Genomic DNA, 24,112 nt, shown 5'->3' with positions numbered 1-24,112 from the left:
CCAAAATCTAAAAGTAATTTCCGAATTATGTAATCGAAAAGTAAAAAAATAGTTTCAAGAGTAAAAAAGGTTAAAAAAAATAGCTTATAGATTGTATAATTAGGTAGTGATTTAACTTTCAAATTGCATAATCAGAAAATTATTCTTTTTAATTTTATAAACCAATTTGTTTTTTAAATTCAGATTACATAAACAATAAATCAGAATTTTAATTATATGGAGTGTATGGAGATGCAAGAGGAAGCTCTGTCTGTGATTATTATTTCAGTAACTGCAAGTGTAATTAAGAAAATATAGAGGTGCAGTAAAACAAATTCTGATATTCAATTCAAAATTGACTCTGACCCATTAGCCCATTTCTAGTCGAACACTCGCGCTACACTGCTTTACTTTCTATCACGTTTCGGACAGTATCATTTCTTCACATATATCCGCCGTTAAAAAATTCAAAATGGAGCAAAACCCGCCGTCGCCGGCGGTGGCGGCGCCGTCCTCAGACGAACAAAAGCCTTCGTTATTCCCTCTGTTCCCAGCCTCCTCGTCTCTCCAAACCACCACCACCACTTCTTCGAATCCTCAATGGCTCTGCAACTCTAGCTTCACCACCGACATCTCCGTCATAAACGATGCCGTTGCGTCACAAATCAATCGCGAAGCGACGCTATCGCCGCCACAAAATGACGAGGACGACGAAAATCGCGCCGAGGTGCATCCTCTTCCTTCTCGGTACGAGATTCTCGAATCTTCTGAATCCGACGGTGGCGGAAGGGATAGAGAGAGGAGGAAAAAGAAGAAGAAAAAGAAGCGGAGGCGTGATTCATCTGCGGAGAGAGGCGGGTTGGACGCTTTCGGTTCGCGGAAGTCGCGTGTTCGAGTTTGGGCGGATTCAGAGAGCAACGTTACCAAGGATTATTACTTTGATTCTCACGGAGATCGCGATAATCTGGCGTTTGGATGCATCTATAGGTATTTTAGATGGAATATTTTGAAATGGGATTGAATTTAATGATTTAGTTGTTGTTGGACACTAATGGCTTCTCAGTTATTGCTTGGCCTGTATTTATTTATATGCATTTGTGAAGATTTGATGTTTCGTTATATTTAGTGAGTTTTTCCAGTGTCTCAACGGGGACTAAAGAGGAAGTTTGGGTAGAGGTTGAGTTGTTATGGCCTAAAAATTAAAGAAAATTACTTGAAGTAGAGGAAGAAACGGGTAGGCAATTACTGTCGTCGTTGTTCTTAAACTTCAGAAATTTAGGGAGTTAAGTGATGTGGCACAAAAAGGTAGTTTAGTTCTTGTTAAACTTTTGACATCTTGATCACAGGTTCTCCCTGCTTCACTGGCTTTACAAACTGATTGTGGGTTCATGGTTATTATTTTTTGTTTCATTAGCGATGAATGACAATTCTTTGTAAATACTATGCAGAATGGATGTTGCCCGATACAAACCTTACAATCCCTTGAAACTGTCTGGCCTACATACTCGAGGTTTGTATTGGTGGAATAGGAGCGGTTCACTATTGGATAGAGATGGTGATGTTGATGCACTAGATGCTAAAATGAAGTCTGCTGGTCGTTACTGGTCTGGAAAGTATATGGCTTTGGAGAGACATAAGAGCTTTAAGCGTATTCATCTTGTTACTTCAAAATTGTCTCCTCTCACTATGCAAGATGAGTTTATACCTTTATCTGAATCAGATGCTGGGTCATCTCTTGGAGCTGTTGACAGTGACTCTGTCTCCAAAACTTTGATACCTCTTGAAGAATCTTGGGAAGATGAAATGTTAAACAAAACTAGGGAGTTCAACAAACTAACAAGGGAGCACCCCCATGATGGAAAAGTTTGGTTAGCTTTTGCAGAGTTCCAAGATAAGGTTGCAGGGATGCAACGGCAGAAAGCTGCTCGATTGCAAACTCTTGAGAAGAAGATTAGCATTCTGGAGAAGGCAGTTGAGCTTAATCCAGACAATGAAGAGATATTGCTTTGCCTTTTGAAAGCTTATCAAATGAGAGACAGCTCGGATGTGCTAATTGCAAGATGGGAAAAGATACTTTTGCAACACTATGGTAGTTGTAAGTTATGGGGAGAATTCTTGCTCACAGTTCAGAGAAATTTCTCCAGATTCAAGGTTTCAGAGGTCAGGAAGATGTACGTTCATGCAATTGAAGCTCTATCTGCTTCATGCAGCAAGCACTCTAGGCAGGTTCTCAACATTTATGCTTTATCCTCTTTTTTTGTTTGTCCACAAAAGTGAATCTTTTCTGTTTATATAATGTATTTTCTTGTTCGCACATGTGATGTTATTTTCGGTTTAGTGAATAATCTGATTCCATATTTAGTTGCACTGAAAACTGAGGGAGGGATCCTGTTCACCAAGAAGCTACTTTTCTTTGACTTTTTACTTCCCTCTTAAAGTGGTTGGAATTTGAAGGCAAGGGAATTAATGGTCTGATAATAAAACTTATGCACAATCATTTTATGTGCTGTATGAACAAAATAAATTGAAAAATCCTTCCATTTTTTATTTCATTTTGAATGTGTGTAAACTAGTTTCTTTATACATCATAGGTCACGTAGTTAATATGTTTGAACTAAACAACTTGACATAATTTGAGTGACTGTTTTCACTTTTCAATTTAATTTCTTGTGAGCTCCTGAAATTGTTCTAAAAGGAAGCAGAATTTGTTTTCAGCAGGTCCTTCAAGGTGCTGATCCTTCTTCATCAGATCCTGCAATTGTTGAATTAGAACTTGGTCTTGTGGATATATTTCTTAGTCTTTGCAGATTTGAGTGGCAGGCGGGTTATAGAGAATTGGCCACTGCTTTATTTCAGGCTGAAATAGAGTTTAGTTTGTTTTGTCCTCCTTTACTGCTCACTGAGCAGCGTAAACACAGACTGTTTAAGGATTTTTGGAACAGTGGTGGTGCTAGAGTTGGGGAAGAAGGGGCTCTCGGTTGGTCCACATGGTTGGAGAAAGAGGAGGAAACAAGGCAAAAAGTTATAAACGAGGAGCTCGTACGTGAAAGCGATGGGGGTGGTTGGACTGGTTGGTCAGAACCTAGGTCCAAGGATAACGAGGATGTTACTATAGTTGAAAATGAAGACAACAATGATGTGGTTATGGAGGATGCTCAAGATGAAGAGGAATATAATGAAGTTGAGACAGAAGTTGATACTGAGAATTTGCTGAAGATGCTGGGTATTGATATCAATGATGGGGATGGTGGTGAAGTTAATGACACTGCCACTTGGATCAAATGGTCAAAAGAAGAGTCTTCTAGAGATTGTGATCAGTGGATGCCTGTTCGTAGGAAATCAGGTAGGACCATCTGTTGTTGCATTAACTATTATACTTCTCTCTAGACGTACTTTTTGTCTGTCTACGGCTTTTGATGGATTTTGCTTTATCGCTTTGAAAGACAATCTAATTTGATTTCAAACAAGCTGTTTATACATGTGTGCTACTTAACCATGAACAGATACAACCTCTAGTGGGGCGCAGAAAACAGATGAGGATGATCAACTCTTGAGAGTTGTGTTGTATGAAGATGTGAATGAATACCTATTCTCCCTACGAACAACAGAGGCTCGTCTATCTTTGTTGTCCCAATTCATTGACTTCTATGGTGGGAAGATGTCTCAAATGTGAGTTTTCTAATGTAGATACCTTTTGTGCACCCTAGTTGATGGTAGGAACCAGTTTTTAAAAGCTAGGATGGATTAGTATGTGTTCTAGTATATTAATTGGCTTGGAGTGCATGTGCCATGCGGACAAAAGTTCAAAATAGTTGGTTAACACAAAAGTGTGTTGCTAGAGTCACAAATGCTTTTAGTTGTTTAATCCTTCCGATGTGATTTATGGCTTATACTTATTCATGTTATTTTAGTTGATGCCCTTGCTTTTGTATCTTCTTTCTTTTGTAGGTTTTGCTCCAACAGCCCAACAATGGCATGCAGTGTCCGTAGTTTGGAGAATCTGCCAGATTCTATGTTAGAGAAGTTGAAACGCATCCATGAAGTTTTGACTAAAACACAGAACACTCCCACTGGCTTTAGTATTGAATTCCTATCAAACAGTTTCTCAAGGAATGCTGATATCATGAAATTTATACGGAATGCTGTTTTACTTTGTTTAACTGTTTTTCCACGTAATTACATGTTGGAAGAAGCTGTTCTTATTTCTGAAGAGCTATATGTTACAAAAATGAATTCTTCTAACAGTATGGTTACACCGTGTCGATCTTTAGCAAAATCTCTTCTAAAAAATGATCGCCAGGTATTGATTTTCTTTGCTCTCTCTCTTGCTCCTTTTTTATAAGAGAAATAAATGTGTTTTTAGCAACTATAACTAATGAAATGTTGTGATATAACTAAATTGGTATTTTCTTTTATTATATCTCTCAATATTTCTCAAAATTTTCTTCGCAAGTGCTTAACTGACATTTCTGAAATTTGAATTGAAAACAATATATGATTTGTTTCTGTTCTGATGGTTTAAATTGAGGAGAAGGTCTCATGAAGTGAAAAGAGAGGGCCAAATGGAATAATTGTAGTTTGTCGCGATGATTTTACTTTATATAATATTTTATAGTAGTTTTGGGATATAAATCTTTATAGGATAAGAGATAATCATATTCTTGTTGGAGACCCGTAATAAGTATTTATGGAGAGAATATAATGACGTTGTCCTGGTTTTAATGTTTAGAAGAGAAAAAGGTGCCTATATATACAACTTTTGTGCATGAGCACAAAATACAAGTGTGGTATCTAGGTACTAGAACTAAATGGTAGCTTGCTGCTATTCTATCATTTATGAGGAAATGACGGAAGAACTATTTTTGTCGGATTAAAATTTACATGTGATGCTATTAATCTTATTCTTTGTCATGATATGTTTGCTTCTTAGATTATTTTATTCTTTTTATTTGGTCATTGTAGGATGTATTGCTATGTGGTGTTTATGCACGAAGAGAGGCTGCTTATGGTAACATTGATCATGCAAGGAAAGTGTTTGACATGGCATTGTTGTCTGTTGAGGCGCTTCCTGGGGTATGCATATATTTACTGCTTCAGTGTCACTTTTTATTTTCGAAGAGAGCTTTTTTGCTAGCTGTTTTTTTTTTTTTTTTTTTTTTTTTTTTTTTTTTTTTGTGGCAATTTGAAACACATGCTACCCTTTGGCTACATGACCCTTTTAATAAGATTTATCTATCAGATATTTATCGGATATCTCGTTCCGTCTATTGTTTTCTGTTTTTTCTGTAGGATTTCCTGACTTCTTTTCCCGTTTTCATATTATCTCTATATTAACAAGTCTTTTTAAGGAAAAAAAAGATACGTGAAGTGTGGATGTTTGCTTTTACATTGTGTTTGGTTGGAGGGGAAAAGAGAGCAAGGCAGGGCAAGGTTTTATCTAAAATTAAATTGTTTGGTTCAAAAGTTGGAGGGATGGGAAACTAGGGATTTAGTACCCCTCCCCTTTTTTTCTCCTCTCCAATATTGGAGGAATTTGGAGGGGAGGGAAAATACTTGAAGTTCCTGGATTGTAACTGTCTAAATTATCTTTAGCGTGAACTTCAAATACTTATGCTTAATGGTTTCATTCATCTATTGTAACAGCATAATAATGATTTACTAGTTTTTCCCCACCTTTGAAGTTTGAACTAAAACAAGAGTGGGTACATTATCCAATTAAAGATATGGAGGATGCTAACCTTCTCATAGAGGTGAAATAGTTAGCATGCTATGCATATATGTACAGTCACGTCCATTTGTGCATACAAAATTGTAGCACTAGCATTCTTATTTGTACTTGCATGTGTTTATAGTCTCTAAGATTTTGTGTTCATTTGTTTAATTTTACACACAAAAAAAAATGGATCATATGATACAGTTTTTGTTGTTGTTTTGTAAGAATAAACTACTTTTAGCTTTTGAGAAAAGCATTAAAACAAGTTTTTGATCTTTTTAAAATCTTACGTAACATGATTTATATACATTTTTTAAAGCAACTCTTATAATTAAACTTTAAAAAAGGCACAAACTAGCAGTCTCTTTGTTTTTTAATTAAATAGCTTTAATACATTTTTTATGTCACAATTCTGCCTGTGTTTTGGATCTTTTTGATGATTGCATTTCACTTTAATGGAGTAGGAACTACAGTCCAATTCTCCTCTTCTATATTTCTGGTATGCTGAGGTGGAGGTTGCAAATAACACTGCCGATGGTAGTGAATCTTCATGTCGTGCAATACATATATTATCATGTTTAGGAAGCGGTACAAAATACAGTCCCTTTAAAAGTCAAGCATCAGGTGTGCAACTGCTTAGAGCACATCAAGGATTTAAAGAAAAATTAAGAACAGTATGGTCATCTTGGGTTCGTGGCATAATTAATGACCAGTCTGTAGCTCTAATATGTTCTGCTGCACTGTTTGAGGAGCTGACCACTGGATGGGATGCGGGTATTGAAGTTTTGAATCAAGCTTTTTCAATGGTGCTTCCAGGTTATGCCTCCTTTAGTAATGGATCTTTTTAGAAAACACGAGACATTTAAGACAAGTGTTATCTATTTTAAAGTTCAAGTAGACAATCTTAATTTTTCTTAATATTATCTAATTTTCCCCGTCCGGTCTTTGTCATTTGTTGGCAACTAATGGAAACTATAATTGATATTTAGGTTGATATTAAGGTTGCTCACTTTTGGTGGTAGGATTGCATGGAATTGATATTTGCTATATCTTGATGCTCTCTGTTGCATGCCTATTCCTCCTAAACGTTGTTATTTCAGTTTGACCTATAGATACATTAATAGACGTTTTTTTTTGTATCTTCACTGCAAAAGAATTTAACACGTTCGCAATTGAAAAATGTTATTTAATAAATAATATTTCCGTTGGCCTAAACGCACAGGAAGTGCAATGCCATGTACTAAAATTCTCTGGTATAGTGTCCTGTAGAAGCAGTTTGTATTTCACTTGTCTTTGCTGCTTCATGAATGGTACTTATGATGTTTATCTAATGCTTGCAACCTGCAGAAAGAAGAAGTCAAGGTTATCAGCTTGAATTTTTGTTTAACTATCATATAAAGATTCTTCAAAGACATCAGAGAGAATCAAGTTTGATGAAAGTTTGGGAATCCATCTTGCATGGTCTCCAGATATATCCCTTCAGTCCTGAACTTCTAAAAGATGTAGTAGAGGTCGGCCATCATTACACCACATCTAATAAACTGCGGCGGATTCTAGATGACTGTTGTTACAAGTATGTTTATTTCCCGTGTAGCTTCATCATTTTTTCAACGTATAGAAATTTTAAGATAATAACATTAAAAGAGTGTAACTCTGAAAGATTTTAAAATGGTTGCTCGCCCGGGTTAACAGGCACAAGTTAATTGTCATTTCTTGGGGAAGATGTAGACAATTAATGAAAATTGTAACTTCTATATATCCCACCAGTGAATTTAATCTTCAAATTAGACTTATGTTACTAGTGTGATCCATGTTTACAATTTTTAATTTTTAAAGAAAAATGACATTCAAAAACTATTCCAGAAACTTGATGGGAAATATAAAGCGCAGTCCTTTTTCTTTCCTGTCATATCTTGTTTTGATCCCAGAGGAAGGAGCCCCTTCTAAGGCATTATACTTTCTCACCCTGCCTAACATTTGGCGAAATCAAGAAATTGGTTTGTAAGTTAAGTGTTTAGTTTTTTACTCCCAAGCATTACACTATGATGTAGTAAAGAGTGCAAGTGGGGTGCTTAAAAACACTTCAAAGGTTTTTGTACATCAAAAGTCCTGTTTCTGAAAATGATTGACCCCTATCTCTTAAGCTATTCTTCCCCCTCCCCTTGTTTTTGGTTTTAAGTAATCTTTTTCTCCTTCTCTTTTAATAGCAGTAATGTTTGCTTTGTACTATCGACATACAAATCACTTTTTTCTATGAAATAAATATTTTATATCCTGTTATTTTAGATTCCTGTTTCCTTTTTATTGCTGTTACAGTTTTACACGTGTTCTCTGTTTCCCCTAAAGGATACGTATGGTAATTTAGAATGTCCATTTGGTTTGTGCAGATTTTCTCGAATATCAACTAAGCAATAATTTATTCTTTTGTGGTACATTCTCAGGAAACCATCTGTAGTTCTCTGGCTTTTTGCGTTGTCATTCGAAATGTTTAGAGGTGGTTCACAACACAGAATCCGTGGATTGTTCGAAAAGGCATTGAGTAATGACGGTCTTAGTAGCTCAGTTGTACTGTGGCGTTGCTACATCATGTTTGAAATGGAAATTGCAAATGATCCTTCTGCAGCTCGTCGTGCCTTCTTCCGGGCTATCCATTCCTGCCCCTGGTGAGAACTATGTTTTAAATGATTGAATGATATTTCTTTATTAAATTGAGTTTGCTACAGTCGAAGCTGCAAACAATCCACTTGGGTTTTTAGAGTTGGAGTGTCGTGTACCTCAGTGGTATAGCCCAGAAGTACAGAACAGGGTGAAAGGAAAAAAACATTTACCGATAAACTGTTTTTGGGAAACAATTTACAAAAGTTGGTGATTTGCATGAGAATTTTTTGGTTACGCCAAAGTACATGGCAATATATAGGGTTGTAATCTTTGCTCCGTTCAAGCTGCAAACACGGCTTTAGAGCCTGCTGAAATGTGACACAGAAAGTTGAAAGAGTTGGTTTTTTAGTTGGCTACTTCATAAGGAAGTTGGTAAATATTTTAGCGACACCAAATAGTCATATTTAGTTGGTTTTTAATTTGTGGGTCCCAAATAGTGATGATTAGTGCTTTACGCAACATAAAATAAACAATTAATCCTGATTAAATTTAACAATCTATCATTGGCAGTAATGTTAGTTTTCATGAAAGCATAATTGTGTCCTGGTTTAGCTAATTTATTTCAGTTTCTTTTTTATTTATTCTAGTGTATATCCTCCATGTCCTAGATCAATCTCCTTGGCCTGCTAATAATAAGCCTCTTTCAAAATCTGACAGATTACAATTTTGTGTCACTTTTGTCTGTTAGTTTACTGGGCACCTGTTATAGACTATCTTATATAGCCTGTTTGTTTAACAAACCAAACTCGGTTTAGAGAATAAATCACGAACTCTTAAGTTTTTTTCTTTTTCAAAAATAAAATAACATTTTTTGGTAGCAGGCAGACGTTTCAAATGCATTAGACACATCAGTGGATTCACCTTAGTTGTCTTCAAGATTCTATCTACCCTAACGATGTTATTTTGGAATCCATACCTGAAAACAGGAATCTTCTGCAACTAACATTTCCCAGAAGTGTGATATAGATTTAACAAATCGACAAAATGGGAATTTTCTATTAGGCAATATTACCTTATGATAATTTGAGATCTTAAGTTAATTTACACGTCTGACACCTTTTGTACTGTATATATACACATTTGTTCCTATTCTTATTATATTACTATTATTATTTGATCATTATTAATGTTGATATGCATACCAGGTCAAAAAGGCTATGGTTGGATGGCTTTCTCAAGCTTAATTCTGTCCTTACTGCAAAAGAGCTATCTGATCTACAGGAAGTTATGCGTGATAAGGAACTGAATCTAAGAACTGACATCTATGAGATCCTTCTGCAAGAGTCATGACATCTACACTCCCAGTGCTGCTGTAGTATTATGTGAATTTGGTACATTTTTTAGATTTAGTTTACTTGCATGGTTACAGCTTGTAGAATTGATACGATCAAACATAAGTGTACATTTACAGGGATATCTGAACTTGCAATGCACTTGTAAATAAACATTGGAATTGAAAGAAAAACTAAATATCAGAAACCTCAGGTTGCTAGCTTATATTTGTTTAATTGATTTCCTAAATTAAAAATAAAAAAATAAAAAAAATCAGTTGATAGCAGTTTACTGATAAAATGTTTGATCGGTGCTCTATATTTGATTAATCCACAGGAAAACTTGATGTGCCTCTCTCAATTTTTATTCTTTTTTTATATATAGAAACTTTTAAATTACTATGAAATTGAGATGTTATACGATTTTAATATTTTAAATGATAAATGGATATATAATTTTAATATATCATAAAATTAGTAAAATTAGCATAATAATACTAATAAAAATTAATATTTATACTTTACATACATTTTCGATTAGCTTTCCAATTTTTTTGAAATGTCTTTTAACTAATTAGGGTTTTATCAAATCTGGCTTAATTTGGTATGATATGTCTGTCTCCAGACTGAATTGATTATTTACATATACAAATTATGTATTATTATAATTAATAAATATTAAACCGATTGTTGTACAGGCTAAGTTAATGCACGCCACGTATTGTTAGGATTAGCAACAATTTCTAAATTAGATTAGTTATTTTTTAACACAAGACAACAATTACAAAATGGTTGTATGGTCAATGACAAGGATTTAAAAAGAAACAATGAATAAAAATAAATTGATTAATTTTTAATGCTCACATTATCATCTATTTTTATGTATTAAAGTATCATTTAATAGTTTAACACCAATAGAATGTGGTAGGTGTATCCTAATCATACGACTAAAGATAACACGTGTAAAACTCCTAGTCGTGCTAAAATATTATAGGATTTTAAAAATTAGCAATAACATTTTAAAAAAACCGACAAGAGAGGAAAAAGGTATTAAGACATATTTTCTAATTTCATTCAGCATTAAACATGTATGACATTATGTTTTATGTTAGAAAGACGTCTCTTCTCTAAAATATATTTATTAATGTCCATCCTCTTATTTAATAGAAAAGACCAAATTATGATTTTATTTTTAAATAGCCCTACACTAACAAAAATTAAAATATTTACAGATAAAAATTTTAATTTAGCTAATACTTTGTGTTAATGACATAAAAATACGCATAATAAAATCATCGTATGAGAATGTTGGAAAACTAATAATTTACTGTATTCATGATGTTAACTTGCAAAAACAGCTCACATGTAGTAAGTAGTACGATGTAAGTTTGTAACATATATCTTGAATTTGTTATTTTCCCTATTATTATTTTTTTTCTATATTCTGACTTAGTTCACCTATGACTTTTTTATTCTAAGTTTTGTTATTTTAACAGGGAAATCACATGCTACATCTTATGACAAAAATATTTTCTGTTGAAACTAATTTCTTTTTGTTCAAACAAGCCATAGTTATTATGCTGTTAATTGGGTCATGGCATCTCAGTTCATGTGTTTTCAATTGTATGATAAGAGTAGATAACATACAAAAATTGCAAATAACTGTTTGATCAAATGTCAAGCCATAAATTCCGCTTGAAGTCAACTCTATTGAGTGCTTAGTTTATTCATTTATGTTTAAGGTTTGATAACAAAGCAATTCTGACATCTGGATATGTTTGAGACAATGTCAAAGACATGAACTATGATATGAAATTGTTATTTATTCTCAGATAATCTAAGAGTACTTTTGTTTCTTCCTCATTATGATGTTGATGTTGACAATGCCAACGAGGATCTCTACCAACCAATTAAGTATGTTTACAAGAGTTTTTCGAAAAAGTAATAATAGGGTGCGATATTTTTATATTCATTTGACACACGTTTGACACAGTATAAAAATAAAATAGTTATAATAAAATAAAATTTTATATTTTTAATAAAAAGAAAGAAAAAAAAAATAAAAAAAGATAATGTCAAACGAATGTAAAAAAATTATGTATATATTTTGACATACATAAATATTTTACATTTATTTGATAGTATTATTTTTTATTTTTTACTCTCTTTTTTCTTTGAAAAATATAAAAATTTATTCTTTTACGACTATTTTATCTCTATATTGTGTGTTAAATGAATATAAAAGTGTATCATTATTTCATTTCTCAACTTCAAAACCAAAAACCTTTGATGCTAATAATTCAACCAAGAAACATTAGACAATTTCTTTAAACATTTTTTTTTATCAAGTATGACTTGGTCTCTTATATTTCTTCTTACATTGATCATCTTTACCCATCAAATATTGATCACCACTTTGCTTGCAACATTGTTTTTTAGTGATTATCACTTTGAAACTTTCAATATATGATATCTAAATCCTAAGTCAAATAAGAAGACACAACAAACATCAAGAAAAACACAACCAATAGTTGAATATCCAATAATTATCTTCTCAAACTTTGCTGGCTGGTCACTACATGCTTGCATATCACTAATGAAGCTATGATGGCATCATTATATATAATCACAACATGCTTGGGCTAAACACACAACTCCACACCAGTTACCAGCTTATCCTTGTCATAAATCTCTCCTCAACCATCCATGAAAATCCCTCCAAAAGGTTTTGTTTTAGGAGTTGCACTTTGGGTGCTGTTGTTCTCAAAACCTTGTCTCACAGTGTTTGTAAGCATTGATTGTGGATCCTCACAATCTTCCACTGATGAAAACAACATAAGATGGATTGGAGATGATGACTACATTCAGCATGGAGAGTCTCATCAGGTTTATCTTGGTTCTAACCCGTTGAGCACTCTGAGGGTGTTCCCAGATAGAAAAAAGAATTGCTATTCCATCAGAGTTGGAAAAGGAGAAAAAATTCTTACTAGAGCAAGCTTTTACTATGGCAATTATGACGACAAATTCTCTCCACCAGTGTTTGATCTTCAGTTTGATGGCAACTACTGGGCCACTGTCAACAGCTCAAGTTACTATTATGTTGATTATGAAGCAATATATGTAGCAAAGGGAAACTTCACCAGCATATGTGTTGCTCAAACAAAGCCTAACCAGTTTCCCTTCATATCATCCCTTGAAGTACGTAGCTTGGACCCCACAATGTACAGTCACGTTGATCCAAATCATGCATTGATTTTGCAATGGAGATATGCCTTTGGTGGAAATCAAACTATTAGGTATGAGGAATTACAATACTGATATACACACCCTTACTCAGTAGTAGATTTATGAACTATAGTAAGTAGAAGTATATGTTATGATATTTAAACTCAGTTTGAAATTCCTCAGTCTATATAGTATATTGAACGATTCCCTTATTCTAACTATAGTAAGTTTTGAAGCAAAGAGAAAAAGACTTATAAATCCACTGTCTTAAGGTTTTGAGTTAGAATTGATGTCAATATCTTATGTAAGTTAGTTTTGTGTCTCATTCCTTAAATAACTTTATGAATATGGTGTTTGACATTGTTATCGTTGCATCAACTGGAATATGCTAGGTACCCAGATGATGCTTTTGATCGAATATGGGCGCCATCATATGGTATAGGCCTTTCTGAAGTGAAAAGTGAGGCTTCAGGCATTGGCAGTAGCACAGCAGAAGATCATCCACCACAAGCTGCACTTGAAAATGCTGTTATTTCCTCAAGCACTACACAATACATTCAGTTCATCAATAGGCTGTCCACAGAGGAGCTTCCTATTTACATCACTGCTTACTTCTCAGAAGTGAATGAAAGTGCAGTTGGCAAAAGATCCATTCAGATGTACATAGACAACAAGCCCTTTTTAAGTCCAATAGTTCCTCCTTTTGGAAGTGTGAAAGAAGTGTTCATCACCAACATGACAGCTTCAGCCAAGACTTCATTTACTCTGCAAGCTTCAGACATTTCCACCCTTCCTCCTTTACTCAATGCTCTTGAAGTTTATACCTTAAGTGATACATTAACTGCAGGAACTGATAGCAGAGATGGTAAGTGTGTTCTGTTATCAAAATATGCATATATCTCTATAGGGAGCACATAATTTGATAACTCTATCATGAGAAATGAGAATTATTGATACAAACCAAGTGGTTAAGATTAAACAAATGCTCATGACTTTTTAAAATGACTGTGACCACTATCATCTATATACATGGTTGATTGATACAAATTTATTGTCTCATTCTTAGTCTCCACACAATAAAAAAGATGTCACTTGATATGCCAAATATAGATAGATATAGAAGTTCTACAAGTTACCATGAGTTATTTTAACTTAGTGTTTTTTGTCTGTGTTTAGTGGAAGGTTTGTTACAACTGCAGTTGGCATTTGAAGTGCTTGTGGAGTGGAGTGGTGACCCTTGTCTACCATATCCATATAATTGGGATTGGATACAATGCAACACTGATGTCAAACCTAGAGTGATTGCATTGTAGGTTATATCCCTTCTATGAAAAATGTTTAGAAATCTTTTTATCAGAACAATATTTAGAAATTTTGAACAACATGACTGCTAACTTTCTTCTTTCTATATATATGATGGAAAAACATAGGTATCTTACTGGTTATAATCTGCGAGGCACACTTCCGGATTTCAGTTCCATGAATGCACTTGAAATCATGTGAGACATACAAAATTCAGAAAAAAATTTGTTGCCTGTGTTACAATCAAACCTTGGCTTTCTATTGATCAATTAAACTTCTCTATGAATTGCAGTAATCTGCAAAACAATACCATAGAAGGCCCCATTCCTGATTTTCTTGGACTTCTGCCTAATCTCAAAACATTGTAAGTTTCATTGTTGTACACATTATGTTCCAAAAAAATGCATCGGTGCTTTGAACTCTATACACTGAAAACTAAATTTTTTCCAATTCTTTGTGCAGGAATTTGTCTAACAACAGGTTCAATGGTTCCATACCCACATCTCTAAAGAATAAAAGTATTGAACTAGTGTAAGTTGAATGCTTTTGTGATAGTGAGAAGAAACATTAGAATGTAACTTCTCTATGGTTTTTCAAACACATTTTTTCAAACAACTTTTCTGCCTTTTCATATATGGTAGTGTATATTTTCTGACTTCCATTTCCTAATTTCAGTACAACAAATAATTGCCTATCGGGAATGAAGTGTCAACCTCTAAGTGATACTCCAAGTAAGGTTCTTCCATCATCACCACCACCACCACCACCACCACCAGGACTTCAGTTTGTTTCAGGCGATGAACCTTTGGGAAGTGGAGCTGAGAAAATTATTCACAATCTAAACATGGCATTGATAGTAGCCATGCAAACTCTGCTGTTACTATTTAATAGTGCTGCTGTGCACTTTTAGATCCATTCCCATGCATTGTTAGTATTAATATCTATTTTAGAAAATACTAAATCAGTGTTTATTGGAAATTTGTTTGAGTGTACTTTGTTTTTTATGAATATATTGTATCCTTTTGTAGTTATGAATGAAGAAACAGGATTGTTAATTTTACATCTTTTAATTGTAGAATTAAGAGTAGTGACAGAATAATCATCCTTCTTCTTACCAAGGGTCTTTTCATCAGGAGAATAATATATATATGTTGAATGGATGCAAGTCTAATTTCAATTTCATCAGCCTTGCTTCTTGATTTCTGCAACTGCTAGCATTTGGTGCAACTAATTTTATTGCAACTGCTTCATTTGGTACTGCTGTTCCATTTTGAATTATAAGGACATAACAGATCATAGAAAATTCCTGAAACTGATTACTTTAACATTCAACATATGGACTTGGATTTTCTCATTTTTTAAACTAAAATGAATTTCCTTTGCTTTGTTTCATTTGGTAGAAATTGATATAAAGAGAAAGTTCATTTGTATCAGATGACTTTTTAGAAACTTAATAACTAAAAAGGAAATCTATGGTCTTAACCGAAAACGAGCAGGTGCAGCGTGAATGTTTATTTGATTTGTTCATATATATATATATATATATATATATATATATATATATATATATATATATATATATATATATATATATATATATATATCTGATTAAAATTAAATCATGAGTGGGTCAATGAGTTGGATTCACGAGCTTAAAAATTAAAAGTCTTTACACAATATGTATGCAGGTTTTTATAGTTTATATGCTAGTAAGTTTTTCCACTATCATCCTATCATAAACTTTCGTAGTTATAGTTATCTTAATTATAATTAGTAATAGTATTAATTTTTTATGTCAGCAATACATTAAAACAAAGAATTAAATAATATAATATAAGTTTTTTCATTTAATACTTTATTGCAATTAGAAAAAAATATTTTTTCTAATATAAGTTTATTTTCAAATCGTTAAAAAATATTTTTCATTCAATACTTTATTGCAATTAGAAAAAAAATAAATGGTGGAGAATATCATGGTCAAGAACTTCAATCTTGAATTGTTGAATACAACGTAAGATAGATGATTTAAATACATTCTTATCTATTTTTAATAATTTACAAATCTAAAATGCTTCAAAATATTGATCATATTATTGTGAGATTACTGATACACAAAATGTTTATTTGTTTTATTTTTGCTACAAGATATACAGAAAAATCTTACAAGGGAAGCCATGTGGCCGAGACTGTACTCATGTATGACTTTTAAGGTAACTATTCTTCAAAGAACGAGGGTTAGAAGGTCCCGAATCACTCATAGGAACACCATCGTTTATGAAGTTCATAATTTCATCTGCTTCATCCATAGTGACCATTTAACTGCTTCTAAAAAATTATCATTTCGTCGCAGCGCAGTGATAAGATTAGTGTAGGTTTTCTTGTCTGGTTCGATTCCATTTTTTCTCATTTCCTTGATCAAACCTACAGCCTCTTCAACCATTCCTGCAATCCCATAAGCCTTGATCAATGTGTTATAGCTGCACAAATCAGGTCTGAGTCCACATTCTTTCAATTCTGTAAGCACGTTAGCTACTTCATCAATCCATCCTTGTTCTCCATAGATATTGATCATAGTGTTGTATGTGTAGTGGTCAGAGGCACAATTTGAGTCCTTCATCCTTTGCAGTACGGATCTAAATGTTTCCATTTGACCATTTTTCCCATAAGCATCAAGCATTGTATTGTATGCTTCAAGGGAAACTGAAAATCCATCAAATTCCATTTTCTGGACTGTCAATGACATGTTGTCGAAGTCTTTGTTTTTACCATATGCAGCTATGATTGTATTGTAAGTGATCACATCAACCAGCCCTTCTTTCTTAGCCATGAAGTACAGCCTTCGAACCTTCTTGAAAAGCTTGGCTTTCCCCAAGACATCAAGCATGACATTAAAGGTAATTGTGCTAGGCACAAATTCACGCTGTATCATCTCATCAAAAAGCCTAGAAAGCTCATCAACTGGCAGCGCCTGAGCACAGCAGTTTATGACACAATTATATAGTTCCTGGTCGAAATCCTCTCGATTTTTTGAGATTTTGTAGTATAAATCAGACAATTTATCCACCATGTTACATCTTTGATAAATACGCAGCATGTCACATAACAAAAACTTGTCTGGAACAATATCTGATCGCTCCTGAACAGCATCCAAAACTGCGCAAGCATCATTCAAAGATCCAGCTTTGACATACATCCTTACAACAATGCTGAAAGCAATCATATCCAATACAACTCCCGAAGACTTCAACTTCAGATACAACACTTCTGCGTCCTTGAAGAGGCCCATGACACTGTAAATGTCAATCATGGTGCACGCTATGTGCAAGTTTGGGTTGTCATCACATTTGGGCATTTGAGTGTATATCTTCACAGCATCCTCCAGCAAACCTGCCTCTTTGCCCGAGCATATCAAAAGATGATAGAGGTTATCCTCATATCTAGGATCTCGCCACTTTTTGTCATTCAACACTTTCAGGGCATCATCCACCAACCGATGCTTCACATAAGCCATCACCAGAGTGGAACAAGAACTCTGGTTGACCAGCACATGCTGATAAAATACACCTTTGAGCAGATGTGGCACCTTATGAACCTTTCCTGCACTCTCATACACATGAAGCAGAGTACCGATTATAGAAGAATACTGGCATCCACACTCCACCATATCATCGAGGATCTCAACGACAGCTTCATCCTCTCCATATTTAGCTTCCAGCTTAATCAATGTAAACAAGTTGGAGGAACTGGGCTTGAATCCCAACTCTTTGAGCTCCTTATAGTATCTCGTGGCATAGTCATAGTTATCAGCTCTACCCCAACCCTCAATCATGGATCGGTAAGTAGTTTCATCCGGATCCAACTGTAAACTCTGTTGCATCCTCATAAACAACCTCTGTGCAGAATCCATTTCACCAGCCTTACCATAACCAGTGATCATAGTATTGTAAGCAATAATATTAGCAGAAAACCCTGCCTCTTGCATTGCCTCCAACACTTTCTCAGCATCCTCCAATTTTCCTTGCTGGCTATAAGCATTCAGCATCACCAACCAATTCTCCAAATTCGGCACCACCTCGTCCTTCCTCATCAACTCGATCACGCCTAGGGCCTTCTCGTACAACCTGAAACGCGTATAAATTGTTATCATTGAAGAATACGCAGACTCACAAACAATTCCAAACCCTCTCATTTGGGAAAACGCAAATTCCGCCTCCTCAACGTTCCATCCCTTCCGATAAAGACCCATGAGCATCCCAATGGTGGCAACATTGGGCGCCACTCCACAATCCAACATCATTTGGAACCACTTCGTCCCCAATTTCACCAGGTTCCGTTTGCAGCATGCGTATATAAGAGTGTTGAAGACATTGAAGCTCAATTCGGAACCGAAACTTACCTTCATTTCAGAAATCAGCTTCTCCGCGCCTTCCCAATCTCCTCTTCTGCTCAACACGCGAAGCATTACACTGTAAGCGCCGGCGTTGCGTTCCAGCTTCCCGGTTTCCCTCATCTTCTCGAAAAACGACAACGTTTTGGCGTCGTCCTCCGCGTTCTCTTCCAGCCGCTTCAGAATCGCGTTGCACTGCGTCGTGCTCAGTTCGGAAGAGAATTCCACGTCAGCATCGGGCGAGAGGAGTTTCGGGTGGTCTCGACTTTGCTTCGGCGCTCGCTTCGAAACCCGAAGCTGAGGCTTGTAATTGAGCTTTGCCTTGGGGACCGAAACGCGCTTCTCGGCTTTGAACGGAGAAAAGTTAAGTTGGAACTGAAGGCCACCGGAGAAAGGAAGAATCTGACATGAAGGAAGCGGTTGTAACCGCTGCTGCTGGAAGCACTTCTTCATTTTGCTTTCATGTAGAATGTTATGTAATCATGTGTTGTGTTGTGTTGTGTTGTGTGGTCGTGTAACCAAAAAAATATCATCCAAATCTACTCTTCTCAAAAGCACTTATTCATCTCAATTTTAAGAACATGCTTTTCTTATTTACTCTGTGGATAATATTCTAATTCTCTGCATAATAATTTAAACTAAAACTAATTATATTGAATTAGAGTGGACCTTTTTCTCTGTGTATTAACTTTTATAATATATTATTTTCTTTCACCTTTATTTTTAAATTGATTTTTTCATATTTTAAAAAATCAATAATAAAAGTAGCATTGTATTCCAAATAAATTATTCATAAGTTTAAAAAATATTCTTTGACATTATGGCATGGAATGATTAAGAAGCTAATACATGATGACAATGAGTTGAATTATATATAAAAAAAATATGGTTGGATACTTTTAAATATTTTAAAAACTATATATTATAAATTTTTAAAATAAAATCTAAATAAAATTATTAAAAGATTATAAATATAATATAAATTTAATTAAATATAAGTTAAATATAATTTTAATTAAATTTAACTTAATAAAATATAAATTAATTTTAATTTTAATTAAATTAATAAAATATAAATTACATTTCTACTTTAATTTCTTATGAGTAACCAATACCTATTACTATTACTATGGATAATATATGATATCTAAATCCGACTAGTTTATAAGTTCCTATCTATGAATAATAAATAAATGCAATGCAAGTATCAATTATGTATCACAGATTTTATTTGCTATTCTTTTATATATATATATATATATATATATATATATATATNATATATATATATATATATATATATATATATATATATATATATATATATATATATATATATATATATATATATATATATATAAACAGAAACGATCGATCTTTCTTTATAAAAACCAAAATATAAACAAATACATGATATGAATTATTTACATATCTAATATAAATTATTTTTAAAAATAATATTTTATTCTTAAAATTAATTTATAGTTTTTTTAATTAAGACTCACTTTCACATTGATTAAAAATAGTAAAATATTTATTAAATCCTTTTGGTTAAGACGTTCGGATAATACTTATATATGTAGATGAATTTCAATTTGGTTATCTGGTTTTAAGTTATCTTAATTGGATGTTAATTTTGAAAATGTGGTGCACAAAAACAACGTCAATAAATATTGATGTGATGTACAATAAACATAGGTTTAATTAGATGACATGAAATTGAAGTTTAATTTATGACGTGACATTGTTTACTCATATTAGGGATTTTAAAACTGCAGATAAATATTTTAATACTGCAAATTTAAGGATTTTTGAAGTTGATATGATATTTCTTATATAAATAATTGGTATTAAAGAGGTAGTTAATCTTCTGATTCGATTTTAACAAAAAAATCACAACAATAACAACATATAAACCCAATTATATAAAAAATTTATAAAGTCTTATGTATAAATATGTAGAGAGAGACACATTTCAAGGGTCTCCATCCCAAAGCTCTTCCAAGCTCTTGTAAGGTCCATTTTCTGATACAAAGTTTATTCCAGAAAACATCCTACGCTGTGGAATGTGCCTGAATTTCTGTGATTCCTCTTCCTTCAGTTCCCACTCAAATAACTCAATGTTCTCTTTCATTCTCTCCTTGTTGAAGCTTTTCACTATCGCACTTGCTCCTTCCTCGTATATCCATCTCAGTGCAATCTGAATCACCGTGCATGTCATTCATTTGTTTCATTTTCAACCATCAACTATTTTTGGATTGGAATAAAATTGGCCACACAGAGATACAAGAAATTTTTCATAACTTATTCATAAGTGGTATCGGAATCAATTAATGGTTAGTGATTGCTTAGACTGTTATAACAGAAACAAAACACAATAATACCATAACCACATCAACAACAATTATCTCTTGGTTATTTTCTTTATCTAAATTTAGAACTTCATGGTCACAAAAGTATAGCTGTAATGTGGTGACAGTTTAAGTCTGAGATAGTAAGAGAACCTGAGGGATCGTCCTCTGTCTTGCAAAAGCGATTTCCTTAAGGATTGGGCTTTCCATAACTGCATTTGTACCAAAAGGCATGTTGGACGATCCCAGTGGTGACCATGCACTCACATGAATTCCTTTCTGTTTGCAAAATTCTCTGAGTTTACCCTGCTGCCATGAGGGACTCATTTCAACCTAAAACCAATGGAAGGAAGGAATCACCAACATCAACAAGTGTTTCATCACTGTTTAAATGTCAATCTGCATGTATTTGCTAAATCTTCATACCTGATTGACAGCAGGAGGAATGGTTGCATTTTCCAAGAGCTGGTTGAGCTTTTGTATGCCAAAGTTGCTTACACCAACAGACTTTGCTAAGCCTAATCTGCAACATTCTTCCATAGCTTCCCATACTCCTTTCATGTCAAAGGAGGGCATCACATTCTCCTTTTTTCCATCAGCTGGCCCTTTGGCTTCAGGTTTCAACCTCAGTGGCCAATGAATCAAATACAGATCTACATACTCCAACCCCAACTTCCTAAGCAGTTTCAGGGAAATTTACATAACATACAACAAGAGGAACAATACTTGATAAGAGGATGATCATATAAGCTTTAACAAACAATTAAAACAACAGTTTTCAGATGTAAAAACCAAAAGGTGAAGTTTTTATAAATATTGCAGCCAAATGAGTAGTCAAAGCTCCTGTGTACTTACTGCAGTGAGGTCTTGAGAGCTGGAACAACAAGGTCAGGGTGAGCATCAGATGGCCATAGTTTTGTAGTGATGAATACTTCATCTCTGCTCTTTACAAGGCCTAGCTCCAAAGCCTTTTCCACAGCTTTGCCTAGAGGCTCTTCACTTCCATAACAAGCAGCAGTATCAAAATGTCTGTAGCCAACCTCAAAGGCATCAATAAATATGGAGGTGAGAGTTTCATCTGGTGGACGAGGATAAGATGCGGTTCCAAGGCCTATGACTGGCATCTTTTTCCCTGAGTTTAGTATCACTTCTGGGATTTTTTTTGCTTCCATGTTTTCTGTTGGCTTTGATGTGTTTTGAAATGTTGTTTTATAACATATAAAAGTGATAATTCTAAGTCTTTCAAAGAAAACTAGAATTATCAACGTGGGATGAACCCGTACAAACACATGGGAAACATCATGGCCACAAATTAACTTATTTTGATTGGACCAAACTTCAATTATTGTTTTTATGTTTCTTGATCGTACAAATCCAAACTTTAATTTTGTTTTTGTTTTAATTTACGTTGCTTATCCTGCTATTGAATTTCAAAGTGTCACGCATGAAGGAGTTTGTAATAAGTATTTTCTTGTGAAAGTTGTAGAATTTTGGTTTTACTCATTCAGAATCCCACGAAATCAATTGTCTAGGTCTTTGAGTTAGACAATACTAGAGTTTGGTGGGAGAAAGGAACAGGTAGACTTTTATGGCACCCTTGTCACTTGTGTTATTGTGACATACCCACTTCACTAACCCATCATTCATTTTCAGATAAATTTCCTTTTCTCTTCCCACTTCTGATTAAACTTTAGATGACCCCACTTCCATCTACTACTGCTATTTCATACTCATCTAATTAACCTTTTTCTCTTCTTCCTTGCATTTTCAATTCATTTCTTTCACTCTGCATTCATTTCTACAGTTATACAACAACACCCTTTTTCATTTATTTGCCCTTGGAAGAAGGACAAAAGCCACAACTTGTTCATCATTCCTCTGCATAAAATGCTCTTATATCATCAAGAAATCATAAGAGCTTTTGGCATATTTGGCTAAAAGTGAGAGAATTCTATTTAAAATCATTGATTAGAAACTTATTGGTTAAGGTTATAACAACTTCAGATTTTTTATACATGGATTAATATTGTATCTATAATCTCTATTGTTAGGTTTTCTAGTTTACTTTTGGAAGTGAATTTTATGCTTTAACATGTATGTCCTTTGATTTTGAGTCAAAAATGCTTTTGTAGCATTATAGCATATCCTTAAAGAAGAAAAGATATTTTTATAATGTCTCCTGACCATATATATGCCAAAGTACTTTTTTAAAAATTTCGCACAAAATTGCTGATGAGTTTATCGCATACAACTACTTGAATATTATAGTTTATATAGAAAATGAATTCTATCTCAACTTTAGAAAATTAGTTTTTAACTTAAGATTTACACTTATTTATAAGTTGTAATCGATTTTATAAAAAGGTTGTGATTTTTCCCTTTCAAGTAGTATATTTCGTACAGTAAATTGAAAGTGCTGTAACAAAGTTCCATTGCACTTTTTTTCCCTCAGTGAATGTTTGACAAAAAGTAGAAGTAAACGAATCTATATCAGAGTCATCCATGACCAAGAGTTTGCTAGACATCCAATGATCAGAAACATGAATCAAACTCAGTATTAAGACAAAATGAATTCTCAAACTGTAGATGATAATTTGAATGATTTTTTATCACCAATCATAGAAGATATTGAAGATGAGGGTAAGGATTTGGATAGAGAAATTAAGAGACCTAGGATAAGTATTTCAAAAGTTTGGAATCATTTTATGAAAATTGGTATTAAAGATGGTAAAGAAAAGACAAAGTGCAAATGTGCTGCAGAGTACGTTGTTGGTGCATCATTTGTCAAAGTGTTTGGCCATAAAGAAATTAAAAGACAATGATGTGGGAAAAATGATAATTGATAATGCTGGGAAATTAAGATCTAGGAAAATTGATCAAAAAATTGTAGATAACCTTATTTCAATGGCTATTATTCAATATGGGCTTCCATATAATTAGGGTTGGGCAAAAATAATTTTTTTGTACTGTACTATAATTAACTGTACTATATTATACTAAAAAAACTTATATACTTTCACTAAAAGTTTTGAACTTATAACAGTTTCGGTTCAGTTAATTGTGAGAACTGTATCTACTCTTTCCTCTCCTCTGATTCCATTCAACTGCTCGTCTTGCCAAAAAACATTATTTAGTAATAAAATATTGGTTTAAACCCTTTTTGGGTCACTAAGTTAAGTTCTGATGTTCAGTTTAGTCTCCGCTTTTAAAAATGTCAACCTTTAGT

General features: G+C 33.7%; 5 protein-coding genes across 10 annotated transcripts in view; 2 read left to right on the top strand and 3 right to left on the bottom strand.

The window, feature by feature from the left end:
- Window positions 1–357: 357 nt before the first annotated feature.
- On the top strand, window positions 358–9,829 carry LOC106772722 (protein NRDE2 homolog). 3 transcript variants are annotated; one of them, XM_014659299.2, is made up of 10 exons: window positions 360–966; window positions 1,428–2,205; window positions 2,698–3,322; window positions 3,483–3,648; window positions 3,928–4,279; window positions 4,942–5,052; window positions 6,157–6,508; window positions 7,040–7,265; window positions 8,134–8,355; window positions 9,496–9,829. In XM_014659299.2, the coding sequence occupies exons 1-10, from the start codon at window positions 452–454 to the stop codon at window positions 9,638–9,640; spliced, it is 3,492 nt and encodes a 1,163-aa protein (XP_014514785.1). In that variant the 5' UTR covers window positions 360–451; the 3' UTR covers window positions 9,641–9,829. The 3 variants fall into 3 exon arrangements, with proteins under 3 accessions (XP_022639567.1, XP_014514785.1, XP_014514777.1); XM_014659291.2 differs by having other exon boundaries at window positions 2,695–3,322; XM_022783846.1 differs by lacking the exon at window positions 9,496–9,829 and having other exon boundaries at window positions 358–966; window positions 2,695–3,322; window positions 7,040–7,203; window positions 8,134–8,331.
- Window positions 9,830–12,204: 2,375 nt separating this feature from the next.
- LOC106756831 (uncharacterized protein At1g24485-like) lies at window positions 12,205–15,058 on the top strand. Its single transcript, XM_022779279.1, has 7 exons — window positions 12,205–12,917; window positions 13,239–13,711; window positions 14,023–14,155; window positions 14,277–14,345; window positions 14,441–14,512; window positions 14,611–14,679; window positions 14,824–15,058. The coding sequence occupies exons 1-7, from the start codon at window positions 12,328–12,330 to the stop codon at window positions 15,056–15,058; spliced, it is 1,641 nt and encodes a 546-aa protein (XP_022635000.1). The 5' UTR covers window positions 12,205–12,327.
- A 1,096-nt stretch (window positions 15,059–16,154) lies between these two features.
- LOC106769928 (pentatricopeptide repeat-containing protein At4g30825, chloroplastic) lies at window positions 16,155–19,018 on the bottom strand. Its single transcript, XM_014655738.2, has one exon. The coding sequence runs from the start codon at window positions 18,986–18,988 to the stop codon at window positions 16,430–16,432; it is 2,559 nt and encodes an 852-aa protein (XP_014511224.1). The 5' UTR covers window positions 18,989–19,018; the 3' UTR covers window positions 16,155–16,429.
- A 1,427-nt stretch (window positions 19,019–20,445) lies between these two features.
- LOC106769946 (methylecgonone reductase-like) overlaps window positions 20,446–24,112 on the bottom strand; it is a 10,319-nt gene continuing 6,652 nt past the window's right edge. The window contains exon 5 of the mRNA XM_022783843.1: window positions 20,446–20,493. The gene's annotated coding sequence lies outside the window, so the exon portion shown is untranslated. The remainder of the gene's footprint in view (window positions 20,494–24,112) is intronic.
- The window catches only part of LOC106769935 (methylecgonone reductase), a 39,959-nt gene continuing 36,347 nt past the window's right edge, over window positions 20,501–24,112 (bottom strand). For 3 of the 4 annotated variants that reach the window (XM_022783826.1, XM_022783828.1, XM_022783823.1), the window contains 2 exons: window positions 21,040–21,142; window positions 20,501–20,735 (listed from right to left, as the gene is read on the bottom strand). In XM_022783826.1, the coding sequence (XP_022639547.1) occupies window positions 20,511–20,735; window positions 21,040–21,142 (328 nt within the window). In that variant the 3' untranslated portion in view covers window positions 20,501–20,510. Of the gene's footprint in view, window positions 20,736–21,039; window positions 21,220–21,312; window positions 21,563–21,741; window positions 22,165–24,112 lie in introns of those variants that run through there. The other variant, XM_014655752.2, reaches the window with a different exon arrangement.

Source organism: Vigna radiata, chromosome 1, assembly GCF_000741045.1.
Source record: "Vigna radiata var. radiata cultivar VC1973A chromosome 1, Vradiata_ver6, whole genome shotgun sequence".
NCBI lineage: Eukaryota > Viridiplantae > Streptophyta > Magnoliopsida > Fabales > Fabaceae > Vigna > Vigna radiata.
This window is presented reverse-complemented; position numbering and strand designations above follow the sequence as displayed.

Coding starts and splice junctions, on each gene's coding strand:
- LOC106769928 (XM_014655738.2), bottom strand. CDS start 18,988: ATGAAGAAGTGCTTCCAGCAGCAGCGGTTACAACCGCTTCCTTCATGT.
- LOC106756831 (XM_022779279.1), top strand. CDS start 12,328: ATGAAAATCCCTCCAAAAGGTTTTGTTTTAGGAGTTGCACTTTGGGTG. Junction 12,918..13,238: donor GGTGGAAATCAAACTATTAG/GTATGAGGAATT, acceptor GGAATATGCTAG/GTACCCAGATGATGCTTTTG. Junction 14,156..14,276: donor AAACCTAGAGTGATTGCATT/GTAGGTTATATC, acceptor GGAAAAACATAG/GTATCTTACTGGTTATAATC.
- LOC106772722 (XM_014659291.2), top strand. CDS start 452: ATGGAGCAAAACCCGCCGTCGCCGGCGGTGGCGGCGCCGTCCTCAGAC. Junction 5,053..6,156: donor CTGTTGAGGCGCTTCCTGGG/GTATGCATATAT, acceptor TTAATGGAGTAG/GAACTACAGTCCAATTCTCC. Junction 8,356..9,495: donor GCTATCCATTCCTGCCCCTG/GTGAGAACTATG, acceptor TATGCATACCAG/GTCAAAAAGGCTATGGTTGG.